The sequence below is a fragment of the Archocentrus centrarchus genome, chromosome 22, assembly GCF_007364275.1.
Source record: "Archocentrus centrarchus isolate MPI-CPG fArcCen1 chromosome 22, fArcCen1, whole genome shotgun sequence".
Classification (NCBI taxonomy): Eukaryota; Metazoa; Chordata; class Actinopteri; order Cichliformes; family Cichlidae; genus Archocentrus; species Archocentrus centrarchus.
Genome location: NC_044367.1, coordinates 29,190,188 through 29,208,135, shown reverse-complemented (window position 1 = coordinate 29,208,135; position 17,948 = coordinate 29,190,188). Strand labels below are relative to the sequence as shown.

At 40.8% G+C, this 17,948-nt stretch overlaps 1 protein-coding gene across 4 annotated transcripts in view; it reads right to left on the bottom strand.

The window, feature by feature from the left end:
- The window catches only part of LOC115772724 (mucin-17-like), a 90,491-nt gene that overhangs the window by 15,394 nt on the left and 57,149 nt on the right, over positions 1-17,948 (bottom strand). The window contains exons 1-4 of one of the 4 annotated variants that reach the window (XM_030719120.1): positions 13,625-13,746; positions 9,839-11,124; positions 6,837-7,915; positions 92-5,670 (exon numbers count right to left, since the gene is read on the bottom strand). In XM_030719120.1, coding sequence (XP_030574980.1) covers positions 92-5,670; positions 6,837-7,915; positions 9,839-11,124; positions 13,625-13,645 — 7,965 coding nt within the window. In that variant the 5' untranslated portion in view covers positions 13,646-13,746. Of the gene's footprint in view, positions 1-91; positions 5,671-6,836; positions 7,916-9,838; positions 11,125-12,977; positions 13,113-13,624; positions 13,747-17,948 lie in introns of those variants that run through there. The other 3 variants (XM_030719121.1, XM_030719118.1, XM_030719119.1) reach the window with 3 other exon arrangements.

Here is a 17,948-nt window from a genome sequence, read left to right as displayed (position 1 = left end):
TTTTTCAGATGTGCTTAGCTGATTAAAACCCATTCAGGCTTTGAGAATCATTCCTAAAAGTTGAGGAGATCATTTAAAATCTTGTGCCTACCTTTGGCTTTGAAGTAGAAAATCCATTTGGAGGGGTCTGCTGGATGTAGTTGGTGGTTGGAGGCAGTTCTGCAGGGCCCTTTAGGTTCAGGTCCACTTTAGTTAGACGTGCTATCAGGTCCTTGTCCATAGCTGTACTCTCCTTTGTCTTTTGGTTAGTTTGAACTGTCTGTGTTGTGGAGGTCTCAGTTTCTTTTTTGTTCTTCTTGAGTAATTTCTCAAAATGATCAGGCAGCTTTATCTCAGAGAACGTGGGCAGTACAGGAGGAGGAGGAGAGGAGGAGCTTAGGACTGACTCACTGACTGTTCCTGTACCACCTCCAGGGAATGGACTTTGATCTGCACCTTTTACACCCACTTTATCAGCTGTGACATCAGGCTTTAGAGAATCAACAACTTCCACATTTCTGAGTGAGGGCAAGTCCTGCTGCTGGTCAGAGGAAGGTTTACTATTTGAGGCAGAGGAAACTTCCTCTTTGCTATTCCTGGTGGACCGAGGGGAATTCAGTAAGCTGGAGAGGATGGACATCCTATTAAGTCTTGATGTAAACTTTCCAGGCTCTTCTCCATTGTTTTGCCCCTCCTTACCTGCTTCAGCCTTGGTCCCCCCTTGGAGCCCAGGTTTACCCTCAACCTCACTGAAAGTGTTTATTTGCTTTTCAGGTGTGGGAGGGGCATTTTTTTCCAGAGTTCGGCCTTCTCTTTCAGATGCTTTTTGTTTAAGAATTGTAGTTGGTAAAAGGTCAATAAAAGTCCGTCCATTTTTCCTTAAGCCGAACTGGAACTCCTCAGGATCAAATGTTTTCTCAAAATGGTCCTCCTTGATGGGTGGCAGGACAAAATGTGGAGGTGGGGACTTTTTATGAGTATGCTTCTTTGGAGGCAGTGCGAAAGGCATTCCACCCTCCTTAATGCTCTTGATAAAATCATCAGTGTTGTCAGCATCAAATCTTTTTTTGTGGTACCTTCTCTGCTTGCGATGAGGTTCCAAATCTAACCTGCTAGATGGAAAGTCTGCAGTCTGGAGGCTTTGGGATAAAGTGGATGCTTTTTCTGTAGGCTGTAGTCCTTTTTTCAAAGTACTACCTGCAGCATCTGTTTTTCTTTTCTCTTTAGCTCCTTCATCATTAAGTACCACCTCACTGGAAACAACAGTGGGTGATTTTTTCTTGGCTTCCATCTTTGATGCCTTCAGTTCCTCATCCACTCCAACAACCTCTCTAATGAGGTTTTTCTGTTCCTGTTTGTCAGCTACTTTTCCAGCTGTGAAAACACGTGATGTTACTGCTAATTCAGCATCTTTTGTTGTCTTCTCAAGAACCTTTGTCACTACAGACTTTGGTTTCTGTTCTTGGTTAGCATCTGGAGCTGTGGGCTGTTCAGCAATTGTTTCATGTTTCCCCAGATTTACAGGTGTGCTCTTCTGGTCCTTTTGGCTGCTAATTTCATTGCTAGCTTTTTCATTCACCAATCTCTCTGCAGATGAATCCCTGGATTTAGGACTCTCTCCAGCCATCATCTCTTTCACTAGTCTTCCTACTGATGACTTTTTAACCTTAGTCTTTTTTGCAGATTCAGTATTAGTATTATTACTATCCACTTTTTGCCTCAGCATTGTCATCTCTTGAACTGTAGTTATTTTTTCTTCATTTGGTTTTGTTTTGTCATCATTTTTGTCTCCAACCAGTATGGAAGTCTGGCCATGCTGGATTACAAGTTCACTACCAGCATTTGCCGTTGCGGTCTTGGTTTCAGGACTCTCTTTATTTTCTGCACCACCCTTATTTTTGATTTCTATCTGCTCTGGATTTTCTGTTTTTATTGTGTCTGGTCTCTGTTTTAGAACAGGTTGTGGACACTTGGATTGTGTTGACTTGTTTGTATGTTGTTTTGTAATATCTGTAGCATGCTGGCTGCCAACTTCAGTTTCTGTTTCATTCACCAGACTCTCTACTGAAGAATCCTTGGTTTCCAGCTTTTCTTTGGTTTTGGAATCTGTTGTTTTGCCTATCTTTGATTTTGTAATGCTCCCATCTTGGTCGTTAACAGTTATGGACATCTTGATAGATTCATTGCTAACTTCACCATTAGCATTTCCAGCCGCTGTCTCTTTCACTAGTCTTCCTACTGATGACTCCTTACCTTTAGTCTCTTTGGCAGATTCAGTATTAGTGCTCCCCGTACTATCCACTTTTTGCCTCACCGTTGTCGTCTCTTGAACTCGGGTTGATTTTTCTTCCTTTGGCTTTGTTTTGTCATCATTTTTGTCTCCAACCAGTATGGAAGTCTGGTCACGCTGGATTACAAGTTCAATACCAACATTTGTAGCTGCGGTCTCATTCACCAAACTCTCTACTAATGAATCCTTTGTTTCAGCCTTCTCTTTAGCTCCCTCAGCACCCTTTATGTCTTGATTTTGGCTTTCTATTACCACCTGTGGAGATTCTGTTCTTAGAACAGATGTTGGACTTGTGGATTCTGCTGACTTGTCACTGTCTTGTTTTGTTATGCTCCTATCTTGGTTGTTAATGGTTACAGGAGCCTGGACACACTGGTTGCTAATGTCACTATCACCATTTGTAGCTGAGGAATCTTTGACTTCATTGGTACCTTCAGTACTAGAACTACCTGAGGTCAGCTCTTGGGTATTTTGGATTTCTGGTGTCCTCTCCTGAAATTCAGCTCCTACTGTCTCTGGTCTCTGCTCAAATTCATGACTTAGAATTTTAGATTTGATCAATTCCTCTTGGCCTTGGACTTCAACCTTTACAGACTTCAAGTCCCGTTGGAATCCAGCATCACTATTAATATGCAAAGTTGCTGGCTCATTCACCAAGCTCTGTGCTGATGAATCGTTGGTTTCAGTCTCATCTTTAGGTTCCTCAGCACACATAACCTTTAGTTCTTGAATCTGGCATTTTGCCTCCTCTGGAGATTCTAATCGTACCATCTCAAGACTCTGTTTAAAACCAGATTTTGGATCTTTGGATTCTGTTGATTTGTTGGAATCACTGGTTTCAGGCGTTTCTTTGGTTTTGGATTCTGTTGATTGGCTCATCTCGGATTTTGTAACGTTCCCAGCTTGGTGGATCTGTTGGTTACTGAAACTATTAGCATTCATAGCTCCTGTCTCCTTCCCCACTCTTTCTACTGATGAATCACTGATTTCTGTCTTTTCTTTGGTACTTTCAGTACTAGTGCTTACTAAGGCCAGTTCTTGAGTTGTGTCCTTTTCTTGGCTCGCCGTTGTCTTCTCTTGAACTTTATTTCCTGTCATTGGTGGTTCCTGTTCAAATTTATTATTTGTACATGTAGCTTTGGTTGATTTTTCTTGGTCTCTTTTTGTTATTCCTTCACCTTGGTCTTGCTGGATTCCAACTTCATTATTTGCATTTGCAGTTGTTGCTTCCTTTACTGGACTCTCCACTGACATATCATTGGTTTTGTTTTTTTCTTTGGTGACTTCAGTAATTACAGAGGTCTGGTCTTGAGTTACATCTATATTTTGGTTCTCCATTTTCTTCTCCTGAGATATTACCATTTCCGGTTTTGTTATGTCCTCATCCTGGTCTCCAACAATTATGGACTCCTGGACTTCCTGGTTGTTAACTTTCCTGTCACCATTCACAGTTTCAGTCACACTCACCAATATTGATGAATCCTCTGTATATTCAGCCCACTGAGCTTCAGTGCCGACACCTTTCAGTTCTTTAGTTGTATCTGATTGTAAAATATGTTTTTTTGATGTCTTCTGTGAGAATTTCACCTCCACAAGGTTCTGATCTAGATTAGCATTTAGATCATTTTCCTGCATTGCCGTAACATCCTCCCCTTGGTCTCTAGCAACAAAAGCCCTTTCTTGAGTCTCCTTCTGTAAACTCTTCTTTTCTTTATCAGCTTCGGCACCCAACATTTTTGTGTTTATGTCTGTTATTTCTGGACTTTGTCTTTCTTTTACATCTCTGGCATGTTTGTCATCCAGACTTGTGTCTTCATCCCAGACCTCCTCGTCTTTGGTTCGGCTTTCTACCAGTGCCTTTGTTTTCTCACCACTGGTCTCTGCTTTTTCTTTCAAAGGGATCTCACATTGCTGTTTTGTAGTTTTATGGAGTCTTGCTTGGTCCTCCCCTGTCCTTTGTTCCAGAGCATATGTAACTTCTGTCAGTGGTTTTTCTTTGGATTCAGCTGATAAACCTCTGTCCTCTGATGATAGATGTGCTGATTTCTCTGAATTTGTAATGTCTTTCTCTGTGGTTTTGCCCTTGAGTGCCTCTTTGCAACTGTTCTGTGACTCAGTGCTTTCCACTGCTGTGTCATTAAGCTTTTTACTTGGTTTTGAGGCCTTCCATTCAGATTCTCCTGCTACTAAAAGAGCCCCTTTGTGCAGCTGATTTTCAACATTCTTGGACAATTCACAAACAGTCACAGCCTCTGTTTGAATGCCCAAACTCTCTGCTGGTTTCCTGCCACCCTCTTCTTTACTTTTCTCCTCTACTTCATCTTTTACTAAATTCCTGCTTAGGGACAACATGAAAATTTCATTTGTGATCTGATCTTCCTTTAATAACTCCTTTTGCTGCTCTGTATTGGCTGGTTTAGCTTGAACTGAGCCAACTTTTGGTTCAGGATCTTGGACTTTTGAAGTCAGTTCAACAGGAAGACTGGTGCTGTTTATCTCTTCTTTGGAAGTGAATGTATTTACTTCTTTAGTGGGAATATGTCCATGCATATATCCTTGAATGCTGTCACCCTCAGTAGGTTTGCTTGGCTTATCAGTTTCATCCTCAGGAGCTTGTTTTGTGTCTCGAGCCTGCGCTGCAGCATGTTTCTCTTGGATTGAGCCCAGTTTTATGTTACCTGTTAGCTTCATTGTTTTTGGTGATGCCGTTTTCTTTTCTCGTGTCTTGTTTTTACTTTGAATATCGGGGACATTTTCCACATGAGTTACATCAGTAACTTGAGATGGAGTTTCTTTGTCAACCTCACTGCTCCACAGTCCCTCAACTCCTGGGTCTTGAGCATTTTCTGTAATAACTTCATTGTTGTTTTGTAACTGCTGAATGTTTGAAATGTCTTCAGTTGCTGTACTGGTTCTCCTCTTCTCTAATTCCTCAGAATCCTTTTCTTTCAGTTTGGTTTCATGAGTACTGATTTGTTCATCTGTGTGTTTTATAATGCATTTTCCTTCTTCTGTCTTGAATTCAAATCCATCATTACTGTCAGGTTTCTTCACTTGCTCTGCCGTGACACTCTCAGGTGCTTTTACACCCATCTCTGGAGGTGTGTTGTGATTTGAGTTCTCAGAATTCCCATTTTGGGAACGTTGTCTGTGTTTCAGTTTGTTGGAGCTTCTCTGGCCTCTCATAGGAAGCTTGCTCACAGACGACAAGGTCTCAGGTGAATCCTTTACAGGCCATTTGTGGTGTTGTTTGAGGTTGTCGTTCTGTTTGGAGATCCATGATGAGACAGTTTTCTCTTGCTTGGTGGGAGGTGGTGAGACGCAAGAGGTCAGAGTGTCACTCTCGTCATGGATTCTTTTAGAAAGCTGCTTGGATGGCTTCACTGATGGCACACTGCCTGCTGGAAACACATATACAGAAAACTGTACTAATTAGAATCTTATTATGCACCATAGAGACTGCCAAAATCCAAAATAAATATGTTAAAAAACTTACAGTAAATACCAGTACTTGCATCAAAGTAAAAATTCAGCTTTAAAGGGACATTTTTAAAAATCACAAAAACGACTTGTCATAGTGTTCACAGGAATTGGTGCAGTGGTATGGCACAATAACGTTAAGTTGTGTAAAATTTACTTTGTTATAGGTTTGATTTGACTGTAATTTATTGGTAATTATTCCATATTTAAGCACCCAAATTTTCAGATATTTCAATAACTTAAATATTTTGGGTTGTTCTGAGGAAATCTTTTAAATTTTCCACATCTGGAAAGCAGATGTTTTTTCAGAATCAGTTTGAAGTAACAAAGAATTAAAAACAGCCCAACTGTGTTGACTGTGGTATTACGGCATCAGTGATTCATCTTTGCTGTTAAAATGATACAAGTGTAGTGTAATACATAATTCACTCAAACATACCTTAAGTTTTAAAACTAATTTCCTTGTATTATTGAATTAATTAAAATTAGTTTTGTAAGAATAAACATATGAGGATTGTCTAAATAAGTTTGTGTTCTTAAATGCTGTTTGCATCAAAAATTGAGAACCATGATAACATTTTAGAAAATCTGTCTTAGATAAAAGAGAAACACAGAGACATTAAAAAAAAGATTCTTGTATGAAAGGTAAATTATAAATGATCCACACATCTACAAACAGATGACTAAGAGCCTGAGAGCCCCTTAGAAAAAAAACAGCAATTTCTATTTTCCTTATTTGACCTACCTTCATTTGATGTATATTCAAATTTATGGGTCACAGTGAGCTACAAAAGCAGCAAATGTTCAGACGTTGAATTTTTTGGAAGGGAACATTATTTTATTTCTATGTGACCCAAACTTAAGAACAAGAATACTTTAAATTTGCACATATTTTCAGGCCAGTGTAGTAATGTTGGTGCATGAAAAGCAGTGTATTTTAGTGATAAAATGATTCATTAAATTAAACTTTTCAAACATGTGTTTGGTGGGCAGGTTTTGGTCTATGGGTTTGACAGCGCTCATGTAAGCAGTAATATAACTGCTTGATAATCACCAGGTGCAACATGTTGCTTTCGAGCTTTCTTACCTTTCTTTGGACTTTCAGGGAGCGGTGGTGGAGTCTCACTCCCAGGATTCTCAGCAAGCATTACTTCTTTCTGCTCTGGATGCTCTGGACTCATCTTCTGGACTGTTTTAGGTCTGTCTGAGTCCACCTGACTGGATGAAACCTTTTTATAGCCAGTTATATCGACCTTCTTTCTTGTTGGAGATGAAATGGGTAGGCGGCTCTTCAGAGAACTCTCCACGTTGCTCTGCTGCTGTGTTTTTCTGACTTCTGGGCTTTCCCTGTCTGGTGGGTGTCCAGTTTTAGTGCTTCTCTCCTCATTCTCCATGCCATTTACCAAGTTCACAGAATCAAAGTCCTCATCTGGTTTGTCCTTAATGACTTTTGTTCCGATCCTACTTTTCGTGGGAGAAATGTTCCCTGACACTGACTTTGCTCCTTTAGCCTCCTCAAAACTTGGTTTCCTTCCAGGTCTGGGTGCAGTTGTTGGAGATTTTAATGACTCTTTGGTCCTAGGTTGTTTTTGCAGTTTGGGCCCCAAGGCATCCGGTGCTGATGTCTTATCTGGTGTTACTGGCGATTTCACATCAGCATCTGATGTTGACCTTTTGGGGATTTTAGACTTTGAACCTGGAGCACCAGAGGGACTGCTGCCACTTTGGTCTTTGAATGTTGGCAACATAACGGCTCTCTCTCTTTGTGCTGGATTATCATTGGAAGTTTCCACTTTTGTGCCCTCTGTGGAGCCTTTTGCCTTTGTTGGGACATTCTTGGCCTTGTTTCCAGCTGCAGAGGTCGGGGTGTTTTTTCCATTTGCTGTGGTATGCTGGCTTTCTGCTGCTCCTTTAACCCCTCGTTTATGGGGTGCAGCCTGGTTAGTTCCTTGGTGTCTTGCTGCTGGTTCTGCAGCTGCTGGCTTTGTTTTGTTCATGTCTACAGCTGCAGAAGTGTCATCAAAGTCTGAGGCCTCAGAGCCTGTTTCACCTTTAACTATGGATTCAGGAGTATTTGTTTCAGAGGGCGGAGACTCGTCTGCTGGTGTGGATCGATCAAGGTTTGTGTCCTTAAAATCTGCATCTTTGTTTTGGAAGTTCAGCAGTCTGTCAGAAGAGACACAAAAAATATTTAATAACAGCTCTAACCACATATTTTATATATTCACATGAATATAATAGACCCCACACTGAATTACTACACTAAGTGTTATTGAAAAACAAACAAGCAAAATAGAAAAAGAACAGATTCTGACATTTGGTTCAGTTCAATTCAGTTTTATTTATATAGTGCCAAATCACAACAAACAGTTGCCTCAAGGCACTGGGGTTAGGGTTAGTTGTAGACAGGATCAAAAATGCTGGAAAAATAATTAAAAAGCTGCATATTTGGACACTCCCCTTGCACTTGGAGGGTAAAATTCTGATCAGCTTGATTGCTAAATTCTCTCAACTCAGCTTTATTTACAAAGCATCAATGCAACTGATCAAAGTGCTGTACACAAGAAAGAGCAAACAGGTTTAAAGTACATATAAAAACAAAACAAAAAGAAAAACATTCACATAGAAGACAGGGGTTAGAGCAATAAAACAATAAGATGAGTCATGAGTCTTCAGTATCCTCAGACAGGTAACGCTAGCATTATTAAGGTTAAGCATCAGTCCAAAGTGAAGTTTCAGGCTAACTGGCTCAGAATATCCACAGCTCCATCTTCTAAATGTGAAACAAGCTGCTGATGTGACAGAAGAGAAAGGATAGAGCAGCCACGGAGATGAGAGAAAGGAAAGCCACAAAAAAACAAAGACAAGGCAGAAATTACAGCAAAACAAGGTGAGGACAATGGAAGACCAGGAGTTAAGCTCACAAGCATTTATCCCCTCCCAGAGTGGATTGTCCTTAAAATCTGTCAGGCTCTCTGCACGAGATTCAGCAAAGTGCCTCAGACATTTACCTGGAAGATTTAACCTTAACACAAAGCAGCTGTAAGTGCCAAATGTCTTCCTCTGTAAACATGTCTAACCTGTCTAATTTATTTTAAATTAATTTTCACCTGTACAGCATGCCCAAATTCACAAACCTATAATAGAAAAACTGCAAGGCCAAAATGCATCTATAAACCTTCATTTGAAAGGTCACATCTTCTAATTTCTATAACGTGCTTCCAGCCTCATTTCAAATATCAAACATTTTTTTATTCCTCATCACTAATCAATCACATCTGAATCACAATAACTCAAACAGAGTAATAAAAATCTCCACATACTTTCTTCATCTTGTCACCCAAATTTCAGACCTCCACAGCTAATCTTATGTGAGATAACGACTTTCAGGTTTGTAGTGTCCGTGGGGTCCGAGAACATCTCCAAAATGTCTCCACAGGGCCAAATTGTTTCTTTTGCTAACCTTTGTGATGTTACAGATTTTTTACTATCATTCACAATATGCATGGTAAAATTTTCTTGCTGCTATGAATAGAAATGCCATAAAAATGCTTCATACATACAGAGTTCTCCACTGTTTTTCTGTGTGTTTTATGTACAATGATGGTAAATGTGAATGAATTGTTCTTTGGTGCTCATGATGTCCGTAAAAAAAAAATAAAAAATCACTGGAACAATTAAAATGTGGAGAATCTAACTGCTCTACCCATTTGTAGAAAAGCTTAAATACTCAGTCGCTGGTTGAGCGTTTCCATGGGACCGTGAGGTCAAACGCGAGAGCTGCTCATTGTAATGACTAACTTGAGGTAGTGAATGTAAATGGCTTTCTTCTGTAAAGGCAGAAGAAAGACTGACCTTCATTCTACTAAAAGAAATAATCCTGATTCCAGTAAAGTGTCAGAAGTTTATAGAACATGTTTCTGTGGATGAATATTTCAGTGCCTCCCTGCAGGTTTTAGCCCCATTGTTCAACTCTGGCACAAAGCACCATGGGAACTCAGAGCTCAGGTTGCGTGCAGGCTGAGCTCTGTTTCTCTGGGATCAAAGAGACTTTAAAAGCACAGAAAATGAAAACAGGCAGATACTCACGGTTTTGCCTCTGTTGTGTTTGAGCTCTTTGAAGTTGAACCTTCCTCGTCCACAGTCGGCTCAGGGTTGATGTGCACCTTCTGGGCAAAAACCTTGCTCTTTGGAGGCAGATTCACAGTCCTGCGTGTGATCCGGATTGCTCTCGGTCTGTGTCTCTCCTGAACCTGATGTGAACTCTGCATTGAGTCTGTGTCCAGCTGCTCTGTGGTGGTCAGAAACTCTGCAGTCGGTGACGGGGAGGCGAGTGAATCTGGCAGGCTGCCACTGGACAGAGAAGTCTGTGAGGGGGTAGGAGGGCTCTCTGCAGCGCCCTCAGCTTCTGAGTCATCCTCTGGAATTACTGTGACAGGTATGGCCAAAAGAGGCGGCGAGTCTGCTCTAAAGCCCTCCTCCTCCTTTTTTATTACATCCCTTTCTTTTTCCCACTCCACCTCCTCCTCTCCCAGGTGCGTTTCCACCCATATGGCTTTGTGGATCCGGACAGGAGATTCGACTCGGGATTTTTCACCTCTTGTGGGTGCACTTTCACCTGAGAGGCTGCTGGTGGATATCCGAGTGCTTGTCCTGAGCCCTCCTGAGTTTTCCCTCGTTACGTCTGGAGGCTTTTCCTCCTGTTTGCCTAATGTTATTCCTCTCAGAGCCGTACTGTGGACCCGCTCTCCAACCTTCACTGATGCCTTCTTTGATGCTAAGCTTATGGAAGTCAGGTTAGGAGACTTTGGGGACTCCACTGTGTTGGAAAGTGGGATCTGAAGTGATGTCAGTGTGGTTGGGCTGATGATCTCATCCTCACTGCTGCTCTCTGGTCTATTCAATATTCTTTGTTCCAAATTCACCTGCAGCCTTTTGCTCACTTCCTCCACCACTGAGTCGGCAAAACCCACTTCTGAACCAGGATGTGGTTCTGGCTGAATAGTAGATGGAGGGTCCGTGGTAGAGGGAGTTGTGATTGCATTCAGCTCCCTCACACTGCTTCTGCCACTGCTGTTACTGTCTGCGAATGGCATATCTCCTTCTACTGTTACCAGCGAGGCCCTGCTGGAGGCGCTCAGGCTGGAGCTTTGACTCAGGGTATCGCTACACTGAACTCTAGCATCATCCGCCAGAGAAGAAACCAAAGTGTTTAACCCATCTTCCGGCTGAGACTGGGGTGAATGTGCATTCAAGGGGGAAGCTGGGGAACTGGTGTCAGAGGTACTTGAAGGATGACGGCTGCTGCTCTTCTTCCTCTTGGAGCTGAAGAAGTTGCTGAGGCGACCAAACACTCCTTTCTTCTCCTCTGAACTCTAGAAAGAAAAAAGGACAGGCAGGAAAGAGGAATTTTAAGATGCAAGACTACATTAAAGAAAAAAAAAGCAAGTGTGTGCACGTCCAGGTGAATTTTTTAGGTGCCAGACCAAAGCCTGGTTGAATCAAGTAATACAACTAACTGCAGAGTGCAGATTGGCTTTTGAACTCCTGTTTGCACCCACAACCACCCCTTAGTCTGGGCCTAAAGCTACCCAGCCATCATCACCTAATTTTTCTTTTAATCTAAATTTTTCATTTGAATAATATTTAAAGTTTAAAGTAAAAAGACAATAAGTTCAATAGCTATCTGCACACTATTTGGCTCCAAGTAATAATTTAATGCTTAAAATGGGTCCTCCTCATACAAAAGAAAACAAACAGCAAGTGAAGCTCTACTTAATACAAATCACTGTCACCTGTTGATAAACAGGAGCCACAACATGGCAGCTGCAGCTCCAGAGTGAAGGAGGCAATGGCGTGGCATCCCAAATAAATAGCAGCCATTTCTTAGAAGGAAATGTAAAGCAACTTTTCTGCAAAAGCACTAAACTGATATTTATGTTCTTTCTACATGATTATGTGTGATTAGATTTTTTTTAATTTCATATTTTTTTAATGTAATTTTTTCTTTCAGGCTGCTTATTAATTAATTTAAACCATATTAATTGTTCAGCTGTACCGAGCTAAAAGAGAGGACCAGGCTTTGCTTTTAAAAGACAGAAATTAAAACTGAAAGGTATTCTCATTGGCATACCTTTCAGTTCACTAATGAGAATACCTGAAAGTGCTTCTAGATAGGTATTATTTCTGGTTTAGCCAGAAGCTAAAATGTCTGGAATTCACCTTCCTGTTAAAAGGTGCAGCTACAAATAAGATGAACGCATTCAATTTAAAAGGAAATCTTTGCTTATATCAGAAAATGATTCTTCAGCAAGGAAAAGCTAGAAGATGATCCTGGAATCTAAATGTAGGTAAAAGCACTTCTACAAGCTTTAACTGGGTTTAAGCAGCTGCTTGTCAAACATATGAAAGCCCCCCCCCAAAAAAAAAAAATAAATAAATAAATAAATAAAATCAGCTGATTCTGAGGCAATCAGGTGAATTGTTTTTCCAGATTTGGCTGATCACTCATTTACTCAAACACATCAATGTCCAAAATCATGTAAAGTGAACAGTCAGCATGATGAAACTGTGCAGATATTTAAATTTAAGAAATTCTTCTGTGAAAGACAAAATTTATTTTTACCTTATATAGATTTGTGCTCTTCAAGCTCCTTATTGTAATGTGCTCATATTTAAAGAGCTCTTTTATGTTGTGTATTTGTTTTAATTATTGGCAAACATTATTTTGTCATATATTTTTATTTTAAGCTATTACTTTAGTAACACTACCAGTTATGTTTGATGTTCCTAAATTTCCCAACCTCTGGGATAAACAAAGTAAATCCTCTCTTTTTATCTTTATTGTAATAAATTTATTTACCAGTGTCCATTTAACAGGGTTTCTTAAAAGTTGAAAGGCTCTTCACTAAACTGCGCATTAAACACAGACATCCTACTGCCAATAACACCAGCAAAGCAGCCGAGCTAAATGACTAACCAGAAAGACATAAAACACTTTCATTCTCAGCTCAAGGGTCACAGCTTCAAACTGCAGACCCTGCAGACTGTACAAATATTAAATATTACTTCCACAGTCAAGTTTTAACCAGCAAAGAAAGAAAACACTGCACTGCATATAATACACACATTGCAACACCAAAGCTGGCTCTTGTCAAAAACCAAAGAGCACATGTTAGAACAAGAAGCCAGAGCTACAAAACAGACAGCAGCTACAGACCATACAGACCATTGTGCCTTCCTGGAGTCCAAACTGTAGAAATCCTTTCAAGTCCTGCTTCAAATTTAGCCCAAAATTTCAACACAAAACAAAACATACAAAAAAACAAACAAAAACAAACAAACAAACAAAAAAAAAAAGAGTACAGTGAATCTGTGAATATTCACACTTTCTACAAAAAACAACCTCTAAGCTGCCTCATCCTCCTCAGGCAGCACTGACTACTTTCTACCTGAGTGTCTCGTGGGCAAGACCTTCTGCATCACAGCCACTGTGTGTGTGTGTGGGTGGTGGGGGTGTGTGAAAGCGACAAGGAATTCTCAATCCACTAAAAATGAGAGGGTGTGGACAAGGCTGCCAAAGACAAGCATTCCCTTCCTCATTCTAAAGCATGCGTGTGAATGGAAGCCTGTTATCTGCTGCTGCCTTCAAGAACAAATCACTGAGGACTCAGAGTTCACTTTTAGAGAGGTGAACATGGTGAAGTGGGCTACGAGTGTGACAGAGGAGGCATTTCTCTGTGGGACAAACTCATTTCAACACCCTCACAAAGCTTTTCCATATTTTCACTGAGCAAACAGCAGCTGCGGCAGACTGAGGCTCAGTTTTTCCAGTTCAAATCCAAACAGAACAAAGTCAAAGCTGTGGTACTTTACCTCCAGGCTGTTTTCACTCATTTATAGATCCCCCGCGCTGAAGCAGAATTTTAAGAAAGAGCATAAAATCCAGCGTATGTCAAAGCCCGGAGTCATTACTCTTTTCACCTTTGCCCGACTACTGTATTAGTCCTCTTCCAACCACTGCCCTCCTATTTACACAAAGCAAAGACAACTGTCAGGTAGGTGGGGATTGAGCTCCGTATCTGAGTGCATGCCACACTTCCTCGTTTGTTAGCTGAAGCTCTGTGTCAGATGGTAATAAAACACATGGGAAGGTTAATGTTGATTGAAGTTAAACACTGCAGGGTGCCTGAGCTTCATCTCTTACACTGCAGGACGAAAGAACTGCAAAAGTTCATTAACAGAGCTTTTCTTACAGCTATAAAATATTGCAGTAATAAAAATAAGAAATAAGTATTTCTCATTTCTGTACACATTAAATCTGAAATGCATGAATTCCTGAAAAGCCTTATATAAAATAAAATTGTAAATAGATACAGAAGCATATATAGAAATATATATATTAATGCCTACATTTATTTTATATGAATGTTGTGCATTTAATGTAATACAATTTATTTACTGAGGGGTTTAATGTTATTAATTTTGGCAGTTTTGGTCCTCCATATCTTTTCAAGTCCTCCAACAGACAAATAGCACAGAGGACAAGAGGACAGGTTTTTCAGGTTTCTGTTTATGGGAAGTAGCCCAGGGCCACTGAGATCCAATAGGATTTTATGCATCTCATATTAAAGGAGCAGCTCATTTTTACAATATCCAGTGTCCAAACTGAGCATTTAAAATGTCCACCTACAGGCAGAAACAAGCGAATGTGAATGATAATGTGAAATCAGCATTATCCATAAAGCGACCTGGAAACAAACCTTTAAAACAACACTGAGTCAGCCATTTTTCACAAAAAAAAGAAAAGAAAAAAGACACAAAAACAACACACAAAACCATAAAAAAATATTCCTCAAACCAAAGAAACTTGCTCATTTAAAAAGGCACAATCAATCAATCTGGCCTCTAAAACAATTTTAAAAGTCTCAGGTTTCAGCCTGTGGAGCTTCAGCTCTCATTTATTTATGTCTTTGTAAAGTTCCACTTTGTTTTTAGTGCCTTAAGGCATTTTAGACCTACAATGCCATAGGTTTTTATGTTTTTATATTTTTTAGTGAGCACACTGAGTCCATGTGTAATGCTTCAAAATAGGTTAGGTGCCTTTAGGGTCACCTCAGTGTTCAGATGTCTACAAACCCTTAAAAAAAGTCTTTAAATAGGTCCTTAAATTGAGAAAAAATATATGAGTAAATAAAATGTTTGACAAACACGGAAATTTTGGTATGAAAATTCCAAACTGGCCTCAGAAAAATGTATTACAGAGCACCAAATCTGCCAAGATCACAAGTAATTCATTGATTAAATAAACAAATGTCACTAAATGTTCCTATTTAGCAAATAAATGGAGTAAGAAGAAGAAGAAACAGCCTTTATTGTCCCACAGAGGGGAAATTTGGGTGTAATAGCAGCCACAGATATAAAAAAAAAATAATAAAAAAATTACATTTTTGAAAAAATATATATATGAAAAACAGGACAATATTAATATTAATAATAATATATACTGTACAGAAATATACCAGTTTTGGGTTCACTTGAAAAATGTACCGTATTTTTTGGACTATACGTCGCTCTGGAGTATAGGTCGCACCAGCCAAAAAATGCATAATAAAGAAGAAAAAAACATATATAGGTCGCACTGGATCATAAGTCGCACTTTTTTTGGGGGGGGGGGGGGTTGATAGAATCCGAGACCCAGAGCAGAAATTCCATCTTGAACGGCAATTTAAAATAACAATGGATTAAAGAACAGGACGAACACGGTTACGCCTACGTTATGCTAACGTAACACATTCAGCTACATAACGCACAACGAACACGTGTTCGGTATGTTAACGTAACATTAACAGTTATTCAGATAACCATAGCATAAAGAACATACTAACAAGTTAACCAAACCATCAATCCATTGAATTCTTCATCCTCGGTGTCACTTCTAAACAATTCCGTACACTCCGTAGACGAAGCGCCGCTTCCTCTTCTGTGTCGCGTTAGTCAGACTCGTCGTCAGCTGCAGTTCCAATTATTCCAGCCTTTCTGAATCCCAACAGGATGGTTTGGTTGTCACTGAAGCCCATGTTTTCTTGATCCATCCAATGACTTCCAGGAAAGTTGGGTGGCGCATTCTCCCAGTTGCCGTTAAGCTGTGCTCTCCGTCCATCATCCACTGCGCCCACAGGTTACGCAAGACTGCCTTAAAGCTGCAGTTCACGGAGATGTCAAGTGGCTGGAGTATTTTGGTTCATGTGTTATAAATGTCACATATACGTCGCTCCGGAGTATAGGTCGCACCCCCAGCCAAACTATGAAAAAAAGTGTGACTTATACTCCGGAAAATACGGTACATGGTGTGCCTGTGTGTTGAACCTTGAACAGGACAGGCTATTTACTATATACTATATATTATCATACAATATGTGCATGCCATTGATTGTGGTTTTGTTGGGAGCAGTGATGGTTATAAAGTATTACAGCTGCTGGGAGGAAGGATCTGCGGTAACGCTCCTTTGTGCATTTAGGGTGCAACAGTCTGTCACTAAAAGAGCTCTCCAGTTCAGTAAGAACTTCATGCATGGGGTGGGAGACCTTGTCCATCATTGATGTTAATTTGGTCAGAGTCCTTCTGTCTCCCACCACCTGCAATGGGTCAAGAGGACATCCTAGGACAGAGCTGGCCTTCTTGATGAGTTTATTTAACCGCTTCCTCTCAGTTGTAGATAAGCTGCTGCTCCAACATATTGCTGCAGAGAAGATGGCTGATGCTACTACAGAGTCGTAGAAGTTCTTCAGGAGTGCCCCCTGCACTCCAAAAGACCTCAGCCTTCTCAGCAGGCAGAGTCTGCTCTGACCCTTCCTGTAAAGCGCATCAGTGTTGTGATTCCAGTCCAGTTTATTGTTCAGGTGAATACCCAAGTACTTATACAGTAAGAGTCCACCATCTCAATGTCCACTCCCTGGATGTTCACTGGTGTCAGTGTGGTGGGTCTGCGCCTGTGGAAATCCACCACCAGCTCCTTGGTTTTAGCAGCATTGATCAGGAGGTTGTTCTGCTGGCACCAGTCCAAAAAGTTCTGAGTCCACTGTCTGTACTCTGCATCATCCTCATCTGTGATGAGGCCAACTATGGCAGAGTCGTCAGAGAACTTCTACAGATGGCAGCGTGGGGAGTTGATGGAGAAGTCTGCAGTGTAGAGGGTGAAGAGGAACGGTGCCAGCACAGTTCCCTGTGGGGCCCCCGTACTGCAGACCAGCCTGTCAGAGACACAGCCCTGTGTCCTCACATACTGTGGGCGGTCAGTGAGGTAGTCCAGTATCCACTGGGACATGTAGTGGTCCACTCCTCTGAGGGACAGCTCCAGCTTGTCCCTCAGAAGTCTTGGCTGGATTGTGTTGAAAGCACTGAAGAAATCAAAGAACATGATCCTCACAGTGCTTCCAGGCTTCTCCAGGTGGGTCAGAGCTCAGTGCAGGAGGTAGATGATGGCGTCATCCACCCCGATGCCAGGCCAGTAGGCAAACTGCAGCGGGTCCAACAAAGACGTCAACAGAAGAGAAATGTAAATGTCGCAATCTGACAACTGAATAATACCTACATTTATTTTGAATTTTATAATTGATGCATTTAACAGCATACACATTTGTTATTTGATTAAGTCTTTATTTTGGATTCTAACTAATTAGTGGCAGTGGCGCAGTCGGTAGGCGTTCACCTTGCTGCCGGAGGGTTGCTGGTTCGAGCCCCAGTCCCTGTTGTGTCCTTGGGCAAGATACTTAAACCACATTGCCTAATGGTAGCGCCGGTCTCTGGCTGCATGACCGCAGATGCTCATCTCTGGATGAGTGATCTAGAACGATAATTTTCTTGTGTGCCTTGTGCGCGCAAAGACAATGAGTTGAATCTAACTCTTTTGGACTTCCGTACTAATTAAGACAGTCATTTGAACTGCAACTTTATATTTTAGACTTAAAATCAACCACTGAGACCATAAACTCAGGAAAGGGATCAGCTGAGCAGGAAGCTCGTGTTCTCCAAGACTGCTATACAATCGGACTTCTGTTTATGTCCCGGGGAGTCGCCTCCTGCTGGACATTAAAATGAGTGCAGGTTTAAGGCACTAAGAAGTTATGTCCATCTTTTAAATAGAGTACTGTACAGCAACATTAAATTTTAAGATTTTTAAGATTAGGCTTAAAACAT